We start from the raw sequence: 24,543 nt of genomic DNA, 5'->3' as shown, positions 1-24,543 counted from the left end.
AAAAATGCATTGTATGCAATGTAAAAAAATCCGGATGATTCGTACGCATTTATCACTCCAGTGCGGATGATACGAACACGCGAGCCGCGAGCAGACGACTACGGCATGGACGGGAGGCGGGAGTGTTGACGCGGCCTTGCGGCCCTGGTTGCGCGTGGCCACAAAAGGATTAGTCCTCCCCCGAATGATGGTAATCCTCCTTGTGGGGTGTTTACAATAGCGGCAGGAGAGGTGCTGCTATGAACGAACAGAACGTTTCGCCCTCTCGACGCCTGGTCTTTCTTCCTCCCTTCTTTTATCCCGCTACAATCTCTTTCTGTACCTTCCGTTTCCGCTGGCTGCAGCTCGGGTGCCTATAGCTCCCTTTTTTTGTATTATACTTTTTGAATAAACCACGGGAATCAAGCGTTCCCTCATTTCTGACGGTGAATACCCTCGCCATTTTGCCTTCTGCGCATTCCTCGCTTCCCTCTATGCCCCGCGACCTAGCTACCCTGTTGTCGCCTTGCCGTGTTGCCTGCGCCATGGCCTGCGCCACCTGCGCGTCGATTATGTTGAAGCGTGAACCGCATGGAGCGTTTTCTGCTCACGAAAACACGCCGCGCACGCCACAGGCGCGCTGACGCTGCCGCGAATACCACCCGCATGCTGCGCGCGGCAAGCGGCAGCAACATGGTGGCGTCACCGGCCGTGAAGTGGTGCGGCCGACGCTCTTTAAGATGTCACTTAAGGAACAAATGAAGTCGCTTGTACAGTAAAGGAGCTGATAATGTGGGCGAAAACGACACATTAAAGCATTTGTCCGTGTGGCTAGGGAAAGCGCCAATCAAATATCCGCCACTGTGGTAAGCCTAAACATCTCCGGCGGGGCCAGCGGGCTGCCCAGAGTGCATGAAGAGCACGCCTCCCCATTGGTGCAAGTCGGCAGGCTCCTCCCACTGCCACGCGCGTCGCGCGTCATTTTCCGAGCAAGGTAGAATCTGACATGGGGGCGAAATCGTCGACGCGGGCGTGACACCGACGTGCATGAATCGCATGCGGTTTAACCCTTTGAGGGTTTTTGCCGTACGTGTACTGCGGCGGTTTTCCGTCCCGCAAGGTCTTTGCCGTATGGGTACGATTTCGAGCATCCGTTTGAAATTTCGCGCCATATTAACGATGCATGCTCCCTGGGAGGTGCTGCCACCTCCTGGGACTTACGAGAAGTGTTTGAAATTTGATTGTGCTACCTTCTGGCGGTAAAAAACAGAACCCTCTGGCTGAGGCGCGTTACGGCGTCTGTACGTGTCAACGCGTTTCGTGGTTTCAGTTTCGCCACGTGATCGCATCGGAGGCACGCGAAACTTGATCGGCGCTCGCTATCAGGGGCGGCGGAAGTTGATTTCGATCTATATTGACGCTGCTCTTATCTTGTTTATTACCCACGCTCACTAGGTATTCTTGCCCTCCTTGCTTGGAACTGAAGTAACCTAATCGGAGACTCCGTTGCGGGGGCGGTGGAAGTTGATTTATATCTATATTGGCGCTGCTATTAGCTTGTTTATCACTGGCGCGCATGAGTTATTCTCGCTCTCCTCGTTTACTGGGTTGCCTTCAAGTTCTTCAGATGCATGGCAAAGCGGCGATATGGCCCAACGAACTGCCCGCTCTGATGACACTGACCGCGATGACTCTTCTGACTCTGAGTTTGCTCCTTTCACCGAGTATGAGTCGCAAGACAGTCTTTCTTCGGAAGAAGACAGCTCATTTTCAGACACGCACTTTATGCATGCAGACTGCGATAAGGCACTGTGCATAGACCCGTGTTTCAAGGAATACCACACTCTGAAATACTATTGTACATTTTTCAGTTCTAAGTGATGCTGACCCCAAAATACTGTTCCTGATAATTTTTTACGATTTAATCCTGACTTTAGACATTTTGTAACCCTTTGCGGTCCATTGTCGGGCCCCGCCCGACAACACAACACAGCCGCACCGGTCCGCTGTCGGGCACTTCCCGACACGCTTTCTCCTGGTTGAATTGCGCGCGCATTTTTTTTTACTGTGCATGTGGCGCCACCTCTTATAAAAGGCAAGAACTGCCTTGATTTCAGCTTTGTTTTTTTTCACCAGATGGCGCAGCTTACGCGGTTGAACTCTAATTTGACCACCAGGGAAAGTTTAACCCTTTGCGGTCCATTGTCGGGCCCCGCCCGACAACACAACACAGCCGCACCGGTCCGCTGTCGGGCACTTCCCGACACGCTTTCTCCTGGTTGAATTGCGCGCGCATTTTTTTTTACTGTGCATGTGGCGCCACCTCTTATAAAAGGCAAGAACTGCCTTGATTTCAGCTTTGTTTTTTTTCACCAGATGGCGCAGCTTACGCGGTTGAACTCTTCGATGTTTCAAGGGGCGCGCAGCTCAGATTCGGCACCGCTTGCAGCGAAATGGCCGCCTTCTCACCGAGTGCCTTCTACGGCGGTAATTCTGAAGCTTTTAGCGAAAGCGAAGACGATTTTAGTGACGAAGACAACTATGTGGCTCCATCGGATACCGAAGAAAGTGATTCTACAGAAGCCAGCGAGGAAGAAGACGAGGACGGTAAAGACGGTGGCAACAACCAGAACAACACAGGACCACGTGGAACCGACTGGACAGCCTACTTGGATAATTTACCAGATTTTGACCCTCTTCCCTTCACTGTGACGAACCCGGGATCTCAAGTAAGCTCTTCCAATGTAAAGTGCGAGTTGGACTACTTTCAGTTGTTCTTCACCGACCAGCTGATTGAGCAAATAGTGCGCGAAACAAACCGCTACGCCCGTGATAAAATCTCGAGTGCCGGTGTTCTTCCGCAGTACTCGATTTGGAAGGACTGGGAAGATGTGCGCGTGGAAGAATTCAAAGCCTTCCTAGGGGTTATAGTAAACATGGCCTTGAACCCCAAACCGGAGCTGAAGGAATACTTTAGCAACGACCTCCTCAAGAAGATGCCTTTTTTCCCACACGTTTTCCAACGAAAAAGATTTCTTCAAATATTTTGGATGCTGCACGTTGCACCAAGCCCACATACCTCTTCAGGTCCACCAACTCGTGGAAGCAAGATCAGGGATGTTGTGAGCTACATAGATGCTAAATGCAGAGAGCATTTCAACGCCGGCCCCAAAATTTGCGTAGATGAAAGTACTGTCGGCTTCAAAGGCCGAGTCTCATTCAAGTGCTACAATCCACAGAAGCCAACAAAATGGGGCATGCGCGTTTATGCACTGGCTGACTGCCAAACAGGCTACATTTCGGCCTTTGAACCATACTACGGCAGCACAACAACTGATAGCCTCTGCCGTCCCGAGCTTCCCTTCACATGCAGGATTGTGCTCCACCTGCTGGAGAAAGTGGAGCAAGCTACACCGGGCAGTGGCTATCATCTGTATACGGATAGATTTTATACGTCCCCAATGCTTGCGGAAGAGTTACTTTCGCACAGTATTTTGCTAACTGGGACTGTGATGACAAATCGAAAACAAATGCCGCAGCAGCTCAAAAAAAAGATGAAAAAAGGTGAAGTGACGGCTTATCGCAGAGGAAACTCGTACATGGCACTTGCCTGGCGGGATAAGCGTCAAGTGACAATGCTAAGCTCAGCCCACAATGCGTCTACGAAAGAAGTGACAAGGAAGATAGCTGGAGGAAAAACACTGACACTGAAGAAGCCTGTGGTGATATGCGACTACACTGAAAACATGGGTGCAGTGGACAGGGCCGATCATTACTGTGCAAGTTATGCATTTTCCCGGAAGTCAATGAAATGGTGGAGGAAGCTTTTTTTTTGGCTTCTGGAAGTTTCGATAGTGAACAGCTTCATTTTGATGAGACTGCAGCTCCTGAAGCAGGGAGAGAAAGAGCAGCGACACCTCCAGTACCGGAGGAACCTGATAGAGCAGCTGATTGGTGACGTAAGGGCTCGCGCTGGGAAGCGGGGCCCATCTGCAAGATTGGATTGCGAACAAAGGCTGGATGGAAAGCCCCATTTCATCTACAAGATCCCTGGCCGAAGCAGCAAGGACTGCGCTGTTTGCAGTGACCGGAAAACAAAAGGGGGCAGGAGGGAAACAGTGTTCTTCTGCAAAACCTGCAGAAATAATCCCGGACTGCACCCAGGAGAGTGCTTTGAACGCTTCCACACACTGCCCAAGTATCGCTAAATAACTTGGGGACAAAGAGGAACTGACGAAATAAACAACCGCCAAGTTAATTTCCCACAGTTGTCGTTTTCTTTCGTGGTGCCTCAAACTAGTGAAATAGTTTCGGACCGGAACGACCGGAAAGTGGGTAAAAGTTTTGGACCGCAAAGGGTTAAAAAAAAAAAAAAATTCGACCCTCATTAAGCGTTTAGAAGCGGTCGCTGAAGCTGCTTGCACCTCTTCACGGCAAGAGCCGACGCCATGTTGCCGCCGCCTGTCGCATGCGCGGCACGTTTCCATTTCTTCTCGTTTTCTGATGATACGAATTTTTGGGTGACACGAATATTTTTGCCGCCCCTTGAGATTCGTATGACCGAGATTCCACTGTTATTCTAGGGAGCTAGAAGTTTGCAGCTAAAGTGCCTTAAAAGTTCACTTTAGCTGCGTTTCTGGTGATTTCCACATGGTGAAGCATCCCATTTCACGATCCGTCGCTTGCACTAACCCTGGCACCACTGTCCTGCCACAAGTTAATTAGGAAATGTTAACACATTTGTTAATTTAACTAACTAGTGGCAGGACCTTGATGAGTGCAACGGTGTCTGCACGAAGCGTTTTTGCAGGAGCGCGCTTGCCTGCAGCGGGGACACATTGTTGTTGGGGGCAGCCCTCTTGCCTATCTGCCAATAGAATGGACCCAAGCACCGTTGGAATGAAGACTGGCGAGCTCCATTGGGGTCAATCGCCATTGGGTTTCCAACAGTGCTTGCGCTGCTAACTCTGCTTAACAGCCATTAAGGACAACTGCCATTTTCTTTAATTAACAGCCGTTGAAGCGCCCGTGTAACAGGGGTATTACTGTGGCCTACCTAACCAGACCTCCCCGCCAATTACTCCGCTCCACTCAGCGCTATCTTAACCATCGTTTTCTTCCTCCACTCCAAATTCGTAATTGCACAGAATACCGTCAACTAGTTAGTAGACGGCGAATGCATCAGGCACATAGAAGCAAAGCTAAAAGCTTTACCTCTGACACCATGGTCACTACAGGTTGCTTTGGCTATCTGGGTTGAGGCACCCCCCCAATCCGCTGTCTCAACAATGAAGTCTCTCTCATTCTTCCCTGCCCCCACTGCTTTGTTGCCCCTTTTCACACAAGAGCCTTGGTCCTTGAAAAAGACCTGCTTTTATTCCCACAAACTTCTTCCCGACCACGGTAGCAGTGTGCTACCGCGATACCTACTGGCTGTCAACTCCCATCACAGCGCAATGGGCAAAAGGGCCACAGGGGGGGCGTACTCACGAGTATTGACTGTCGTCGTTGCAGTCAGACTCCTCGGACTCCTCTGACTGGGACCAGGGACTGCAGGCAGGGCGGAAGCTGCACGCAAAAGCGGGAAAAAAGATGAGGCACAGGTGATGGATGATGCACACATTAGCCACAGAGTAGCTGCGGATAAATAGCAAAACAATAGTACCGCGGTGCCAGAGCTGCAACGAGAAAATACCTTTCCCACTGATGTTCCTCCTCCTCCTGTAATGTTCCTCCTTTTCCATATTAGACATACAGAAGAATAAGAACTAGTTTGGCTTCATGCTCGCAAACAAGGCCGTCTTGACAAACAGGTGTTGACAACACAATCCTGGCGAGGCTGAGGGTGTGGCCAGTTGGTCAACCATGCACGCTTGCTACCAGGCAATGGTGCCAATTTTGGTCTGAATTCTTTCTATACGTTTTTGTGGTGCATGCCACACTTGGACAACGATCCCAACTTGGAAGCTGGGGATACAGTGCCGAGATGGGAAGCAAGCAAGGGAAAAAGCCAAACATCAGGAATCCTCACGGGTGTTGGTTTATTATCAAGACCTCCCTAGCATTCCCATCTTCCTTGGGTCCCGAATGGTTAGGCGATCGGCTCGGTCGGCTAACGGCTGACAAAGTTTGGTCGGCTCTGGAAGGGAAGGGAGGGTCACCTTGCACTTGCTCGTGCCGCCGCCTCCGGATTGGGTCCGCTCAGCGCAAGTTCTCCCCGCACCTTGCTCTCGCACCTCCGCGTGGCACGTGACATGGATGACTGCCGTACGCTGCCGACGAAACCCGGCGCTCGCGCGCGGGAAAACGGGTTTCTGCTGTTCTTTTTTCACGGTTTATATTAGGCATCAATAGGCCTTCGCTGAACTTGAGTCTTGTGCGCACATGGGGATACGTGAAAGCAAGTGCTTTTTTTTAATTTATTTTAAAAATAAATTTCACATGTCGTTGGCACCAAAAATGGGATCCGCGAGTTCAGCCTAGGATTGTAACACAGGAATGATACTTCCTCGCTTGGGCATGCCGGTGAGGGTTTATAAACCAGGCTAATTTCTTGTGTTTTCTTCCAAGTTTTTATGCTGATGGTTTTTTTTATGAAGGGAATTGTTTTACTCACACACTCTCCATACACTAATACTAAAGAACTTGTGGTTGAGGTCACCACGTGAGATCAGAGTTGCCCACATACAAAATATACCTGTTGATATCATGAATAGATGTAAAGGCAGCAGGATAGCTCGTTTGTGTTTGTTTTATGCTACAAGAAAATTTGTCAAAACTTTTTAAATGATTCTTTTGTTTTTATACAGGCTAGTTACTGAAGCATGCTTGCTAAGTTGTAAGCTTTCGTTCTCTTGTAGAACATTGCTAAATATTCCCTTCAGTTTGCAAGTATACTAGAACAAAGCTATTATTTGTTGTGTATTCACTTAGAAACCATGACGACTATTTGCACACCCCTACTCTCCACACATGCACGGGACATTTCACAAGAGCATTTCTCACCAAATGTGAAGCACTGAGATGACATTTAAGTGTTGTCGTAGGAGTACATTACAATGATGTTAACAAAAAGAACTAGGTTCCATTTTGCTGAATTGCATTCTAATATATTGTGTACCCGTACAGTTATACAATACAGGCCTCTCGACAGTGATGCAAGACAGCTTGGGTGTTCAAGCTATTTACGGAGAACAAAATTTACACCAAAAACACTAAATTAAAGGTGCGTTTAGCATATATGCGCAGCGCTGATTACACAGGGGGGGTCACATTCATAAAAAGCTTAAGTGCCTCACTCTAAACTTACATTCTCATTATTAGCACTCTTTCTTGCATAAATGCCAATCTCTTGACAACAACCGGTCCTTTGCTCCCTTTAGTTAGGCAATTTCTGACCCAGATTTTCCTTATCAGCAGCTCAGACTTGCAACAATGAGACACTTCACTGCAGTCACGCACCGAAAAAATGACTGAACAAAGCAAACGTGTCCCACAAATGGGCTCGTTCGGGCACAAATCGACTAGCGATCAATGGCAAGCCTCCAAAACAAGTGGCTGAATGCAGCAGCATGAGAAATACCGGGGGCAGTGCGGGCAAATCGACTCAGCTGGGAGTTTTACGGCAGTGGCATTGCTGCGTCCATGATGCACACCGTAATCGACACTGGTGCAAATGTTGCGCTTGCACGGTAAATACTGAGGGAGGTTGGTCAATGCCCGACAAAACAACTGAGTACATCACTTCAATCAGGCAATGAGAGTCAATCAATGAACCAGACAATTTCAGTGAGTAACGACTTCATCAGGTGCCGGAATCTGCGGCAACCCTTCAAGTCCCCCCGGCGGGAAGAGCGCAGACAGGAAGAGAGAGAGGGGGCAACTGACGGTGGTGGTCCGTCGGGTCCTCCCCCGACGTGTCCGTGGTCGCCCTGCTCCAGCAGCGAGGCCTGCAGCTCGGAGGCCAGGGAAGGCGGCCCGCTGTTGCTGTTGCTGTTGGCGGCCGGGCCCTTGCCCCAGAGGGCGGCCTGCCGGGGGTCGACGCACTCCTCGAAGGAGCGCTGCCGCAGCTGTGCCTGCAGCTCCAGGAAGGCCTCCTTGAGGTCCAGGTAGCGCGAACGGGCCTCCAGGAGCTCTTCCGACTGCTGCTCCTGCAGTCCGCGGCTCACGGCCAGCTGGGCCCGCAACTCGTCCGCCTCCTCACGCAACTGCGGTCACAACACGTCACACCAGACAGTCACACTCCATCCAAACGCAGATCAGAACACCACGTGACAGCGGACTAAAAAAATCCGCTGCGGGCACAACGCACACGCTAGTGGAAACACAGCCTATTGCACTCCGCTCAAATGCGGATCGAAAACCACACGCATGGCGCGATGATGATCCCAAAAGTGCGCAACTGAAACTGAATGCTCACTGGCTCGGTGTGACACGGTTAAAGCCAGATGCACGAAGTGGCAATGTCCCGTGCGACCTGAGAGCCACAAGGCGCAGCCTTCTCCTGTGTGCGATGGGTTTGAAAAGGGGTTGTCACGTAAGCCCGTCTCACGGAGAGGACTGCAAACACAGGGCTCAGTGCAACAGGGAGAGCGAACGTGTGATATGGCACGAGTGCTTCGTCCATTGTCTTTTACGCTGTTATCACAAAAAAGACTTGTTCGTACTGCACCCGGCTGTTTCCAAATGGCGCTGCTCGCACTAGTCCCAAAGGTTTCTGGAAATTTCTCGTAAAAGCGTACGACCACTGAGTGTCTATATATTAAACTCTGATCAACCGGGATGTAGGATATATCGAAGAATAACCAGCACCCCTTGAAGCCAGGGGTGCACATTTTCTTGGCACTGCAACTTTTTGCAACGCTGGTATTAGGGGTCGTTGAGCACAGGATAGATATCCTGCAAAATTAAACTTTGGTGAGAAAAATAAGAAAAAAGGAAGAAGAAAAAGAAGAAGAAGACCAAGAAGCTGTTCAGTAAGCACACTTGTGGTGGTTGTTTGCTACTGTTTGTGTGAGCTAGGTCGTGGCTCGAATGAAGATCGAATGGAAGAAACTAGGGTTTGAGAATTTAAAAGGTTTAATTATAGAGAAAAACTGAGGTTACACTGGATCAGGACAGAGGAGCACGGGGAGAAAACGTCTGACGCGGTGCACAGGCGTGGGGCGACTCTCTGGGCGAACAGCACGCACACGTAAGATGGAGAGAGAGTGCGAACATAAACACCCGCGTTGCGTCTGGCGTCTCCCTGCGAGCCAGGGGCGCGTTCGTGGTTTTGAAAAGCTCGGGTCCTCGCGGCGCGGCCGTGGCCGTAAATTGTGGTCGTTCTCCGCGCCTTCGGGGGGCAGCCCCGGAGATGTTGAGAGGTTAAGAGCCCCGTGGCCGGCCGTTCCCGCTTCTCGACGGAGAGATTTCTGCGATGGCGTCGGAGCGAGCTGACAGTTTGCTACCAATAAAGACCTGTAGGATGGCTCTGATCTGTGCTAGTTGGTACGTTTTCTTGTGGAAAGCAGCTCAAACTTGACACAAAACGGAAGACAAGAAAAAACAGGACACGGTGCTGACTAACAACTATCCCATCTCCTGTTTTTTCTTGTCTTTCGTTTTGTGTCAAAGTTTCAGCTGCTTTCTGCCAGACAACAACGACAACCTTTTTTTGTTTCCATGGTCTTGTCAAACTCCAAGTATTTGTTATTTCCCTTGCAGGAGCTTTTGAATGTTTGGCAACCAAATTTCTGTTTCGCTACCCCAGTACAAACTGGCCTCAGCCAGTACAGTGCTGTGAGTTTGGCCCAGTTGTTGTGTCAGATGCAGACCTTGTTTACAAATCTTTTTGGCGAGGCTACCAAATACTTCTGCACTCCGCTCCTCTCATCAAGGGTACACCAGCAGCACTGCCAACACAGTGTGCACCTGTGACACAGTGCCGATTTCTCCTGCCATGATTTGGCTTGGCTACAGTTTTAATTCTCGCACCACATTTTAAAACAATGAATTCTTTAGCCAGTATTGGCAAAATTTGGTATATTGAATTTGCAATACATTGAGCTATTCACCCCCACTCCCTTCGAAGTTGATGTAATGGGACCTGACTTATGTAAAAAAGCATTCATTTTTATCGTGTCCTGCCTGTCAAGTGGCACACAAAATTTTGAAATAAACCACATTATTGAATAATGATAACATGGTACACTGCAAGTGGACCGTCTTTTCTGCTGATATGCCAGCGCACATATTGAGAAAAAAAAAAGGGGGGGGGGGGCTTTATGCGCCGAAGCTATACCAAAGCGACGCTCCCATGCGTTCACAGATCACGTGATCACTTCCCGAGATGCAGTAGTTACGCGCCATGACCGAGAAGATTGCAGTTCGCATTGTGCACAAATTTCGCATTAGTGTGTACAGTAATCGTCAGCCATTTTGTTGGTCTCCACCAGAGAAATGACCTCCATGGCTGGCACTGCGCTCGCATCCTCGGGCTCTACAGCACAATGCACCAGCCGCTGAACTGCTGCGGCAGGCCACATGCCGGTGTGTGAGCCCAAGTTACTTTCCCGCTACAAAAACTTTCGGGTGCTGTGGCCCAAAGGCTCCTTGGGATCCTACTGCGAGAAACACACAGGAACTGAGCAGACTGAGCGCACCGTAAAGAGCCAAAAAGCGAGTCCCAGCCAGCGATTGTGCCACTCACCGACTGAGCGTATCGCTGCATGTCGGAGAGCTGGGCGGTGAGGGTGAGGATCTCCTGCTGCTGCCGCAGGTTCACTTCCGTCCGCCGGCACAGCTCCTCCTGCAGGTGGCTCGACTCCCGCGTCGCGTCCGCTGCGACACCGAGGGGGAGGAGGTTAGAGCCTTGTGGTTATTTGACACCTCTTCCACTCATGCCAGAGCTATTAAAGAAGATATGGCTTACCTCTACAAAGCCTTAACGTACTCACCGACAGGGGGAACCACATGGATTTGGTAAGATATCCAGCTTTACTACAACGACCTCCCCATCTACTCGGACGTCCAGTCACAGTGCCTACCCTTCTAGAATTGCTGTGATGGGGTTCTCTTCTCATGGATGCTGGTAGCAATGATATCACCATCCCAAGAGACATAGATATGGTGTATGCTCCCTTGTCGGAGCAACACACAACACGCTATGCAGGACATCAGGCCCTACAAAGTGGAAGGCACTCATTTACTGAACTGGCCGCAAGCCCAGGACCACTGCAAGAGTGACACCTCACCAACTGTGCTTCGATGACTGCAGCTAAATGTCGAAGCAGGTCAGTCACATCAGTGATGCTTTGAGCCGCGCCGTATGTGTATGTTGTTGGCTGCAACAGGCATTCAAGGATGTGTGTATTGGGTGTTGAATCCATTATTTTTACAGGAAGCTGAGTCTGCACCTTCACGAGCTATTGGGTGCAACTACACGCACTGTCTAAAGTTGCCAGGTGCTTTCTTGGGAGCTGCAACAGCCAATCTGCATAGTTTGCTGGTAGGACGAATATTGGATGCATGATCAAGACTTGGCCAGCAAAGCCTCCTAGCAAAGGCTAATTTATTAAAGTGGTCTTAGCAGCTGCTCTGGTTGAACAAATGATTCTGCTGTACAGCCATGCTCATTATGCTCAGTCTGCAGTGGAACATTTAATTTGCTTGTACGGTTGAATTTTACTTTAATGTTGAGTCCCTGAACAAGACTCATTTCTTCCCTGCACAAAACAAGGACGTCCACGGTGCCACTGATAGCACTTGGCTTTGCTTCTAAAGAGAGCCCATATTTAGGCTGGCTAAGAACACAGTTTGTCAGTGTTGTTCACAAAAGCCGTGAAATGTTTGCCATTTGAAACAACACGTGTTGCATGTATCATAAAAAAACAATTAGAATAAAATTTCTGAGCAGCAGCCTAGAAAAAAATTAGGCCAGGGAACATAAAGAACCAGGACCAAAAAACATGCCAAAGAAATTATGAGTGAGTCTACTTAGAAGAGACTATCATAACATCAATTCTCTATCGCAGGCATTTCAGCACACACTTGATGGCCAACATCAAGGAAATAAGATTTGGATCTAAAACCCACCCCAAGGTGCAAAAATTAAAGCTGTTCCACTCAATGTGAAAGCTGCCGTAAGTGCAGTTCAGTGATTCGCCATAATGGGCTGTACCGCCGTTATCCGCTCACTGCTGCCACCCAACGCATTTCAAATTTCCCACCTTCGCAGTGCGTGTGTGCCCCCTGCCTGAAACTGCGCCAGCGGGACTTCTGTTCTTTTTGTGCTTGCTTTTCCTACCACACGTGCCGGCATTGCACTGCCCCCCTTTTTCGCTTACTATCGTAAGAACCAGCCCAACGAGCGTTCCTAACTAAATGAACGCGGGTGCTGCCGGTGAATTACGTATATTTTGACTCAAATGTACCTGCACTTTTCTTTGTGCTAAACAACGGGGAGATGTATGACAAGCACCTGCGGTTCACGAGTTTTGAATGCTTATGACTGTATAAACTGCTTGGCTTTCAAAGCTTCTGGGTTACGCTGTGACGACAGTGGCTACAATGGAACACCAACTCTACTTGGGTCCAGCGAGTGCGCTATGATGACAAGGCGAGCCCCTAAAGTGCTCTGCACTTAAAATAACCAAGATTGGTACATCTCCCCGTCCTTCACTGTCCAGTAGCACATGCAGTATGCACTGGGCAGGCGGAGATGGGGCGTGTTTACTTTGCTGGGGCCAAGGCCAACCCGATTTGGTGTTCTCCAGCGGCACTTACAGAGTTGCCGGACGCAGTCCCGGATGAGCTGCATCTCCTTCTTCTCCTCTTCCTCTAGGTGGCTGATCTGGCTCTGGGACTGCACGGGGGAGGGGGGGGAACAGACGGGAGGCCAGGATAAGGCAAAGATAAGGCCCCTGCATAAGTGCACTGGCCACTATGACAGAGGCAGCACAGTGTCAGCTGCAACAAGAACCAGGCAAAAGAAGACGGGCCTTTCAAATCAACCCAAGTATCGAAGGGATGTCACAAGGCCTGGCTGCATAGAGATCCCTTGGTGTCAGGTTGTCGACATGGTGAAACCTGCCAACTACTTTTATCTTTGCCACATTTTGTTAGTGCCATTTCAAAAACAAAACCTGGATTCCCTTGCCAGGACAGTGTGGCACTGCCACAAGATTTTCCTTTTTTCTCGTCACTTTTTTTTTCTGGTTGTCGCACAGATGGAACCTTGGATGCGTCTCGCCAAGGCACTCCACGGCCATCGCTACAAGCACTTAGTTCTCGGCACTGTGACTGGCATACAAAGGAATCGTGTATGAATCATGAAAATCTCCTCAGTTCAGCATGAACGTGCTCGCCAAAACGGTTTTTCTTCACAGTGAGGGGTAAAAAATTTTCTCGAGTTAGTACAAATCCTGACTGTTCAAACAAAGGAAGTTGCCACAGTGCAACAAAAAAGGAAATCACACAATTTTGAATGCCGCACTACCACAGCTACAACTCATTTTTCCAAGAACTCTGAATGCAGTGATGAAAAAAGAAAAGCAGCTTACTTAGCTTGATGGCCAATACAAATGGCCCACTGGTCTTCGCATCACCCCACCAGCGGTACAATTGCCCGACCTCTGTTTACCTGGCTGAAGCTGAAGCATTTGCAACACAAGTCCTCCCTCTAGCCACAAACATAATGTGTAAAAAATGAACAGCCTGCAACCTACTGGAAATAAAGGCAACAAACTAAACAAGTGGACCGCATACATGCTGCCATTAAACTAGCAAAAACTTTACCGTCCATTCCTAAACAAAGTTGACAGAAGCGCAAAACCTAAAAGTGCATCCAACCTTCGATCGCCAAAGATCCAAATGCACACTGATACGTGATTCACGAGATAAAGATCCTGGCCTTGTTCATGATCAATGCGTCTATTATCTTATCTAGAACCATTCTTTTTGAAATTTTCAAGTAACCATTTTCAAGTAACACAATGGAAGCTCAGTTTCACACAAGCGCTCTGTGTCCAGAGATCTCAGAGATCTCATCTCATCTTTTCAGTCGACCAACCCGTCTATGGGGAAATGCATTAGTTTCCCGACAGAACTCCACCCATCCCACCAAGAAAGCTTTCGCTTTAAGATTAAATGGTCGCACAATTTCCACATTCTTGCAGCGCTCTTAGTGGGAACACACAACCACGTGCCGCCCTAATGTTCAGAGCACAACCCAGAGCAGTTTCAAGACTCGCCACGGCTCTCACCTCGGCTTTCAGTTGGCTGTTCTCCTCCTCCAACTCCTGGATCTTTCGGGTCAGCGTGCTCACAGGGACATCCTCATCCCTGGAAATAGAGACAGCGGAAGCCCGATGGTACATATCTTGACTGTGCGACGACCCGCTTCTTATGACAGATCACTGCAGTCTAACCAAACTCCCCATAGGGGCGGTGCATTTAGTAACCCGGTTTTACAATGCAAGAGTACACGTGGTCCGCTCCGTACAATGGCTCACATGAAAGTGGAAATGCCCACGGTGGGTGAGAAACCAGCGTCATTCCGACATTTCACACTCCTTTCCTCGCTCTCGTTCCCTGTTTTCCTTTCCCCAATGATGCCTCCCACCATTGAAAACTCGTCTCTGCTATCAGTGCCTCGATGCCATGTTACCCCGTTCCGTTGCTTGTCCCCTCCCCTCTCCGCCTCCCTTTCCTTTTAGCACTTTGTACACAGTCGTTCGTTCCCTTTCTGCTGCCAGCCAGCTTGCCTTTGTTCTTGCCTTCTCCTGCTTCTTTTTCTCTTGCTCAGCTTATCTCATGAACTTTACCGACAGCGCTCGCCTGCGCTTGTTTTCTTTGTTAGTTTGCAATCCGAGAAGAGCACATAAGGCTTGCTCTTATTTTTTTCTCGCTGTTATCAGATTCTGATCTCTCGTGGCAAAGTGTTCTATCACACTGTGTGCGATGCCTTGAAAACGAACGCTGCTGACACCTGGTGATAAGATCAAAGCAACTCAAGAGGCACGAAAAGGCGTAGAGCTACAAGAGCCAACATTGCCCGCTCTTGCAACTGTTTCTGCCACTAAGATACACACATTTCCCTCCTGCTGTATGGCTTTCTTGGCTCTGTCGGCCTTGTCAAGCTTGCCTCGCGAGTGTGTGGCACATGGCTGGCAGGCTAGTCCTTGAACCCAGACTCCAAATGTACTCGAAGGATTTTTTTTTCAACTCAATTACATTACTTTAATTCTCACTACACCATTGGCTACTTTATGCGGGAAGCCGGATTTCCCACATATCAAGCCGACTCTTGCCTCATAAGGCCTGCACCTCCATGCCTGTGCGGGCTGGCACTGGAGATGAGAGCAACTGCTTGAGCTCGGCACCTGCAGTGCTCTCCTCAGACTGGAAAGCTGCCCTGGGAGGGGCCAACGTGCGATCACTCACACAGTCAGTCAACCAATTCCACGTACTTCACCGAGATTCCCTCCGTCCAGACAGGACCTCACCCGAGCTGCGCGTGACCTCATGAGCTGAGCTGAGCGGACCTCCTCACATCAGCTGCATGCCACATCACGAGCCGAGATCCGTGTGGACTTCCCACAAAATGTATGACGTCCGAAGCAGTGAGTGCCGAGTGCGAATCAATCCGAAGGGCTGCCCTGGCCAGGAGTGAATACGTGTCCTCCGCCTCTTGTCGAGTGGCAGTGCGACAAATGATGAGGTCTCACCCATCGAGAAGTGGAAGAACAAACTGCCAAGAGAGGTGCAGTGCTCCCTGGCAAACAGTGCCTTCCTTATGTACGTTTTGTAGCACAACAAAGAACAATAAATTGAATGATTTGTTACAGTTCAACACTCAGCAACTCAACCGAGGCAGACACATCTGACCGACTAACCCTTTTACTTTCGTTGCACCCGACCTAGCCTTCCTTACAATCCCCTCCTCCCAGTCTTTGCTCAGTCCTAATGATGATGATCGTGCCGTCCTGTCGCGCCCTCTCTTGGTGCTCATTGGCACCACCCTCACAGATTGTGATCGATTTAAGTCAGTCCTCCTACACGTGCATCACTCCTGCCATGGAAGCAGCAGCAGCGCTCACCCATGGGGCGAGGGCAGGGCGGCCTCCTGCTCCTCGTGGGCGGTGTACACCTGCAGGAGGGAGGCCTTGAGGGCCAGCTCGTGGCGCAGCTGGGTGAGGGCCTCCTGGGCCTGCAGCAGCTCCGCCTCCAGGGCGTCCGCCCTCCCGGCCAGCTCCCGCTTGTCACGCAGCAGGCCCTGGCCAATGTGGGCGGCCAGCTCCAGGTCGCGCTCCTTCTCCTCCAGAAGCCGCGTCAGGGCCTCCGGATCGCTGTACGTCCGCGTCATTTGGCTCACCCGCTCACCAGACACCACTGCAAGGAGGGGGAAAGGGAGAGGGGAGGCACACCCAACAGTACAACTGAGGAACCAGCAAGCCACTTCACACCAGAGCTGCCACCACGGCTAAAAGAGTGGCACCGAGTTTGGTTTGTCAAGAGAACTTCCGCTGCCACACCTTGCAGAGGAAACAGCAGGGTAGGCGGCATCACTGGGAAAACTGCCTCAAGGCTGGGTGCCATAGATTTCAGATTACGGGGCTTAATACTTCGAAGCCACACCTCCCCCATGAGGTGAACCGTGGCAGAGGGCTCCGGATTCATTTCAACAACCTCAGAATCCTCAACGTGTGTCCCAAAAATCTCGAACACACTCGCATTTTCATTTTTCAACTCCATCTGACAAGCGACCACCATGATTGGAATTGAACCCACGTCCATGGGTGCAGCAGCACAATGCCTTAGCCATGGAGCCATTGCGGTGGGTGCCCAAGAAGAGAGAGAAGACACTGCTCCTCCTTGGGCTGCCTGCTGCTGCCAAGACACAACCCAGCCCAGCCATTGCTAGATCTCAACCAGATCTACCCCGCCAGAGCTAGTATCTAGGTGCTTACGGCGGTCAAACCAAGTTTGTCAGTGGTTAAAATATGTCAGGATCGAGTACGACGTTACTAAAAGCACTGTACAAGTGGCTGCAACGGAACGCGAATATGATCATAATAAAGAAAAAAAGCGACAATGTTATGTGTGAAGAGCCCCAAAAGACGCCCCTTGCTGGGACATGGGAAGCGAGGCTCTGGCTCGCACACTACACCACAGCTGTTGGCAGGGCTAAAAAAATGGCGCCGAGTTTAATTTGTCCGTACAACTGCTGCCCAGTGGGGAGAAAAGAGCTAGGTGACTAAGTGACATCACTGGGAGAACTGGCTCGAGACTGGGTGTTGTTGTAGGGTTAGTTAGTTGACGGTTTAACATTGCAAGAAGGCAGAATCGAAAACCACCAAACAGGAAGTCCTGCAATGTTCAACGCGATAACTGACGATTAGCACCTGAAAACTAGAGCAATAACCTCACAGCCCACCTCAACCTTACCAGTTAGGCGAGCTCACACCAGCATGTGCTGAAGACCACACACTTCCCCTCAACCTCGCCTCAAACTCAACTTTACCTTAACCTCGAGCCCACACAGTTGAATGTCACCCACTAAGTGTTATTACTAATGAAAATTCTGGCCTACACTGCACAATTTGCATATAAAATTTGCAGGACCATTTCTTCAACTCTTTCCTTCTACGAGAAAACGACCATTTTTTGGGTGTCTAAAATTTTTTTCTCCCGCAAAATGCAGTTATGATACTGAAATGCAGATAATCCAATGCTTTCTTCCAGCGGCAACAAGCGTTGAATACTGCTTACAAACAAGAAGACGTGAGAAAAGAAATTCTGAAAAAAGGGTTTTGTAGCTTCCCATTTCAACGTTCCCTCTTCGAAAAAGGATTACCTGCGCGCAACAGTTCAAAAGAAAAAAATTAGCCCTTACTGTGCCCTAGCTATGTGGGGAAGCTTAGTGCCAACAAATGCTTCAGAAATAATAATAATAACAAAAAAACCTCAGCAACCAATGCTACCATTAGCACAAGCACTTGCAGTTTCCTCGCTTCCCACACTTCAGTAGCTACAAATCTGCATCAAAATTTAAAATTTCATGGCATAAACTGACTCTGAACGAGCCTTTCCTGAACTATCCACGAGATGGCTTTCTTTCATTAGAAGCAGTTCAAACCTACGTATGAACTAAAATTATCAATCACTGACGATTAATTTTAATAGGTGCGCCAAGGGAAGAGTTGAAGAATATGTTCACCATGTGAAATGAAATGAAAAGGTTACTTGAAAAGTGTTTATTTTACTTACTTGAAAAGTGGCTATTTTGACATCACTCATGCTCAGCACACAGCAACAAGACATAAGGAAGAGACGCAGGCACAGAGCTGTGTCTGTGTCCCTTCTGTACGTCCCGTTGTTCTGTGATGTGCATGAAGACAGTGGTTGAAAGTTTACAGGTGTAAAAGCAATTGAGTCTACTTTGAACGTCCCTACGAACTTAGCTTTTAGTTCCCATAAACTCAGCTTTTACTCCGATCCCGTTCAACCTCAAATTTTCCTGGCAAAATTGGAATCACCCTCTCCAATTCCAATCAATTATCAGGTCGCACCATCTGAAGTCACCTCAATTTCACCTCGCATAATGAGGCTGGGTTCATCCAAGGCTGAGGACAACTTTCCGAGGTCAAAACCTCGGAAGGTTGTCTGCTGAAGTATGCCAGAAGTAGGAGGCGGTTGGTAGGTTTGCAACTTTGCTTTTTTTCTTTTTTTACCAGATGGCAGCAAAAATGCCACAAGGCCCACGAGATGTTATCATCATCATCATCACCAGCCTATCTACGCTCACTGCAGGGCAAAGGCCTCTCCCATTATTCTCCAATTACCTCGGTCCTGTGCCAACTGTGACCAATTTATCCCCGCAAACTTGATCTCATCTACCCATCTAACTTTCTGCCGCCCCCTACAATGCTTGCCTTCTCTAGGGATCCACTCTGTTACCTTTAATGACCAGTGGTTATCTTGCCTTCGCATTGCATGTTATAGATGTTATAGCGGAGATGTTATAGCGGTTATTAACATTTTTTTGTTCAAATAGATGAAGTTGTGAAAGACTTGAAACTACTCACACGGTTAAAGGGGACACTGCTCTTAAAACAGATTCCTTTAATTTTAGATGCGACGGCATCTCATTCACTCGCCTTGTCCCTCCATACGGCATTGTCGTTGTCCGTCCACACCCCTCCCCCATTCTCCTCGCCGCGCATGCTGCGCTCTCCGCCGCTCACCCCCTCTCCTCCCCGATAGCGAACACACTCTCGCGAGGGTCATTGGATTGGATTGGATTGGATTAAAGTGGATTGTGTTGGATTGTGTTGCATCATAGCCGCGGCAGGGGGTTCACGGCACATTTCACGCGATGGGAGAATCAACCTAACGGAAACAACAACGGGACCCCCTATGCGTTGCATCTACACACGGGTTCCCGCGAGGGGAGGTGGGAGAAATTTTTAAGTAAACTCTGTGAAACTTGTCAGTCTGGCTGCTTCTTTCTCACTGATTTCGAATATGCCATTATTTTTTGAGTAAGTCAATTAGTTCCCAAGATAATTACAGATAATTAGTCATTTCTGGAGGAACAATAGACAAAAAACTGTCATCTTGATATTTTCGAATACTGTGAACCCTGGTGGACGCAAATAAGGGAATTGGCTGTTTGATGCACTGCTTTGAACTAATTTTATTTTGGTGTTCGAAATGGGCATTCGAAATGGTTCCTTGCCACTGGAGCCAACAAAGTTTAATGAGCTGTAAAATTAGTTCCAAGTGGTGCATCAAAAAACCGGTTCTCTTATTGCATTTACTGGGGGGTTCATATAGCATTGGAAAATATCACGACAGTTTTTTGTCCATTGTTCCTCCAAAAATGACTAATCATCTCTAATTATCGTTGGAACTAATTGACTGACTCAAAAATAATGGAATATTTGAAATTAGTGGAGAAAAAGCAGCAAGACTGACAAGTTCCACAGAGTTTACTTAGAAATATAGTTTAAAAATATTTAAAAATACTTTAAAGTTTAAAATTACTTAAAAATATAGTTTAAAAAACCAACCCACATGCCGCTGCAGCATTTGCAGCATTTCCAGCACAGTCCCTTCCCGTGCTAAGCGTTCGGGAGCAAGCGACTTCCAAAACATCCCCCGCTAATCAAGATGTCCCACCTGCTTAGGAAACAAGTTGCTTCGAACGCTCCCCTCCCACTGGCACAACCGACCGCACTCACCAAAGTAGTTCAGCGTCTCCTTGATGAGCTCGGGTGTGAGGTCCAGAGTCTCTGGACTTGGAAGGCACGGCGAGGGGACGATGGACCAGTCTTCCTTGTCGTAGCCTGTGGGTCCAGGCAGAGGAGTTGGCAGGCGTGCAATGTCTACCTAGGCCACACTCCCCGCAACGGACGAGAGACCGGAAGCTTCACTCGCAAGCCACCTACCTTCTCTCACAAATTGCCACAGACACTGACACAAAGATTGCCACCTGAATTTCTTCTCCTCGAAAGGAGTTAGCATAAATTTGAAAACGACAACTTAACAGAATACTGGAAACTTTGAATACTTTGCGAATAGTGTTTTACTATTCGATTCAATTCGCAGTGCAGTTTACCGTTTGGAGTATTTGAAGTTTTCGAATACTTGAAATTTATGAATAAAAGAGCAATAAAAGTTGGCTCTGCTGCACGACCCGCAACTTTTCCATCTTTGCCGTGTGACATGCCCCTTTGGGTTGCCTTATCTGCACAACACAAAATCTGTGCAAAAGATGTGAGCGCGTGCAAGTTTTGTGCAAAGCAAAATGTGGCGTATGTTAGATGAAGCGGAATGCTACTTGTGTCAAATTTATAAGCCAAAAAAGAAGCGTCCTGTCAATATACCGCAAAATTCTGAAATCAAAATTTTAACCTAAATTGATTAATTTCTCAGTGAATAGCCTATCGTTTGCTGCCGGACAAGCGCTGGGGGCACTATCGAATAAGACAAACTCGTGTTTTGTCTGCACGGCCCCCTTAATGCACACTCGGAGTGCCTCGTAGAACGGGCCCCAAACTGGGTGCAACGCTGTTCCTGTCTCCTCCAGGGAGGACATGGAGGAGGAGGTGTGCAGACAGGCCATGGGGTGCACACGTACCTCCAAACTCGGTGAGGGTGTCGGCTCGCAAGCGGTACCGAGGCAGCTGCTCCTCGATGAGGCTCACCAGCTCCACCTCGGCACCGCTACTGCCGCTGCTCAGGTCTGCGACAAGAGGGGGAGAGGGGCACACTTTTCATCAGGTTCCCCTCCACCGACTCAATGACGGCGCAAACACGGCAACAGCTGCACTGATGCTACAGTCTACGAAGAGAGAAAGGTGTGCCGTTCGGGGCCGCTTAGGGGGGTGTCCCTTTTGCGATGAAAATTTCTGCCGAGGAACTCCTGTTGTAAGCAGCGCTCCTGGCGGCCGCTGCTTACAACTTGGTTTGGGAAGCTTTGTTTGCTGAATTAATCCTTATTTATTGCCCTAAACAGTCTTATTTCTCTATTTCACAATATAAAGTTTTATAAAACTCGTCTAATAGCTGTTTAGTTTGATTTAATAACTTCTAGCTGGCGCTGGCTGCAACAGGAGTTCTCCGGGGAATGCTTGTGCTCCACAGAATTTTGTCATCGCAAAAGGGACCCGGGCTCTCCGTTCGTTTTTTCCCCCGCGCAACACACCTGTACCTTCTAGTACACTGTACTGACGCCAACACTTGCATCCCTTTCAGGGTTTGTGTTATGCTACGACTTGTGCAAGCAATAATCCTTTCAACATGCCACCTTTTACTCGGGAGTGGCGGAGTTACTCAGGGAACGAAAGTGGGCTTCACTCGAACGAAAAAAGATGTACCCATCTACAAGCAGTGGTTGGCAGCCTCACCAAATGCATCTACTCTAAAAAAAGTACATCACAAACAAAAGCCTGTAATTACCTCAACACCATTTCCCCCACTTAGTACTTTGCACGACTGTTGTTTGAACTGTAGTCATCGCACCACCCTCCCCCACTCGAATGTGCACACCACAACAATTTGGAGCGCAGTAGAGAGACAGGGAGGCAGTGTACATGGACAACCAAAATAAAAACAAGAAGGGCAGTTTCGTCGTTGGAGCACATCGGGAGCCCTGTTCCTCCCCGGGGGCCACCTGTTTAACTGGCACACAAGGAACAGAAGGCCAGGAACCCTAAGAGGGAATGCAGACAGGTCAAGCATTGGGTGCTGGCACTGTCCCACCCATTCTCTTCCTGCTCTAATCTTTTTTGATGCGGTTATTATGTCCTATGTGTAACGACTAAAAAATATTGGAACTAACTTGGATTACGGGGCAGAACAGAAGCCAACGCCTGCATTTGCAGCATAAGCTGGGCACGCACTGAGCCAAGAAAACTTGCTATGGGAAGTGAGAGATTGATGCTCTAAGGGCAGCGTTTTGTTTCAAGGTAGGTCCAAACCCCAGTACCCCAAAAACAAGTAAAGCCAGCATGCTACACAGGAGACTTGGTGCAGCCTAAAATTGGGGCTCACTCCAATGTTTCTCTCATGTGACTTCAAGCTTTCCGCTACTCCCCTCTAAGAAATGGTGGCCCAGCAAAGTAGACCACCATCTAATCACCAAACTGCAACAATTCAGTCGGTAAATCACAATGATAGTCACCTCAAACCTCACTAACATCATTCCTTTTCTCCTCCAAGGACCAATAATCTTTTGTTTAAAGTTCTTCTATCACTGCAAACAATGATGGGAGCAGAGATCTCAGCAAACGTGACACTAACAGCTTTGCTGTAAAAATTAGGAACTGCGGAAGTTCTAGACTTAGACTCAAACTTATCACTCCCATTTGCCCCCAATCCTCACTCATTGCTCAAAAACGTGGCCTAAAAAAATTAGTCATTCCGCTCAATGTGAAAGTTGTCGGAAGTGCAGAGCAGTGATTTGCCATAATGGGCTGTAGTGCCATTATCCGCTCACTGCTACCACTCAATGCAATTCAAATTCCCCGCCTTCGCAGTGATCGTGCGCCCCCTGCCTGAAACTGCACCAGCGGGAGTTCTGTTCTTTTTTTGCTTGCTTTTCCTCCCGCACGTGCTGGTGTTGCACCGCCACTTTTTTCGCTTACTATTGTAAAAACCAACCCAACAAGCGTTCCTAACTAAATTAACTAAATGAGCCGGTTAATTAGGGGCATTTTGCCTCAAATGTACCTGCTGTTTTTTTTTTTTCGCTAAAAAATGGGGAGATTTATGACAAGCGCCAGCGGTTCACGAGCTTCGAATGCTTACGACTATATAAACCGCTTGGCTTTCGAAGCCTCTGGGTTACGCCGCGACGCCGGAACGCCGTGTGGCTCTACTTGGGTCCAGCGAGCGAGCTGCGACGACAAGGCAAGCCCCTAAAGAGCTCTAAACTTAAAAAGCTTCCAAAGTCCTCCCAGCATACTCACATTTGTGAGACGATGTTGCATGCATCTACAAAAGGAAGGGTTGGACGCACACAGATGGAAGGCGATTGGGAAGGTGGCACAAATAAAAGAGCAAACATTCAAATTAGGCCAAAGAGCTTTTGAAGTGTCTAAAGACATTCACCAAACCAGCAGCTGACTACACAGCCAAGCCAAAAACAACTTGTGCACTCAGGAAACCATGCCACTGCATCCCAAATTGGATTAGAAGACGACATTTAGTCATCATGCTAAAAAGTGGGAAAAAATTTTTAGACAGTTTTTTAGGATGAAATGAATGCGCTAGGATCATGCAAGGATGACATCGTGGCACACTTTCAAAACCCAGCACACTAAACGAGATGACTAGGACTTCAGCGCCGCTCAAGTACTATTTAAGTCCACAGCCTGCATGAAGTGTGTTGACTGAGAAGAACATCCACCTCAGGCACACAGCTGTTTTGTTCGCATGCACTCTGGAACCATGACATAGTATGCTGTTTTTTTCTCTCTGAAACGATCACCTATCCTAAACAACTCACTGACAAGATGCCCTGCCTGCCTCGCTTCATTCAGCAGCATATACACATTTTCTTTCAAACACGCACAGACCTACCCAGTCCACCCCATACTTCCCATTATTCTCCAGATTCACAGCTGCTAACCAGTCAATGCAGGCAGGTTGGAGGACAAGATCAAGGAACAACAAAAAAAAAAAAGACAAAGAGAAAAACAAGCTAAATAAAAAAGCAAAACCTCCAACCAAAAAGCTCTCGTTTGTCACAATGAGGCTGCCCTTCAATTTTGAAATACACTCAAAACTCATTATAACAAAGTTGAAAGGGAGCCTAAATATTTCGTTCTATAAATTATTTCGCTATATCAATTATAACAGTTTACGGCCCACTGTACCGCTTTGAGACTGTGCATGCGACGGAAATTGAATAAAAGACGAATGTTGTGCTGGCTCAATGTGTGCACTGCCTATTTGAAATCGCATGCGAAACTTGCACCGCGCTGATGCCGTTTTCGCCGTCGCCATGGGCGCTGAAGGAACGACGTTAAAAGATCAACCGTATCGAGTGCCTGAGACAACAAAGGCACGTCGAAC

The 24,543-nt window shown here is 48.6% G+C and overlaps 1 protein-coding gene across 3 annotated transcripts in view; it reads right to left on the bottom strand.

Moving 5' to 3' along the window:
• LOC144152339 (trafficking kinesin-binding protein milt-like) overlaps positions 1–24,543 on the bottom strand; it is a 41,649-nt gene that overhangs the window by 15,295 nt on the left and 1,811 nt on the right. Inside the window, exons 2-9 of one of the 3 annotated variants that reach the window (XM_077683607.1) lie at positions 21,104–21,208; positions 20,205–20,309; positions 16,059–16,350; positions 14,223–14,301; positions 12,745–12,823; positions 10,670–10,800; positions 7,867–8,186; positions 5,470–5,547 (exon numbers count right to left, since the gene is read on the bottom strand). In XM_077683607.1, the coding sequence (XP_077539733.1) occupies positions 5,470–5,547; positions 7,867–8,186; positions 10,670–10,800; positions 12,745–12,823; positions 14,223–14,301; positions 16,059–16,324 (953 nt within the window). In that variant the 5' untranslated portion in view covers positions 16,325–16,350; positions 20,205–20,309; positions 21,104–21,208. Of the gene's footprint in view, positions 1–5,469; positions 5,548–7,866; positions 8,187–10,669; positions 10,801–12,744; positions 12,824–14,222; positions 14,302–16,058; positions 16,351–20,204; positions 20,310–21,103; positions 21,209–24,543 lie in introns of those variants that run through there. The other 2 variants (XM_077683605.1, XM_077683606.1) reach the window with 2 other exon arrangements.

Source organism: Haemaphysalis longicornis, unplaced genomic scaffold (assembly GCF_048455015.1).
Source record: "Haemaphysalis longicornis isolate Haplotype H1 unplaced genomic scaffold, Haemaphysalis longicornis Haplotype H1 scaffold_9, whole genome shotgun sequence".
In the NCBI taxonomy this organism is placed as follows: Eukaryota; Metazoa; Arthropoda; class Arachnida; order Ixodida; family Ixodidae; genus Haemaphysalis; species Haemaphysalis longicornis.
This window is presented reverse-complemented; position numbering and strand designations above follow the sequence as displayed.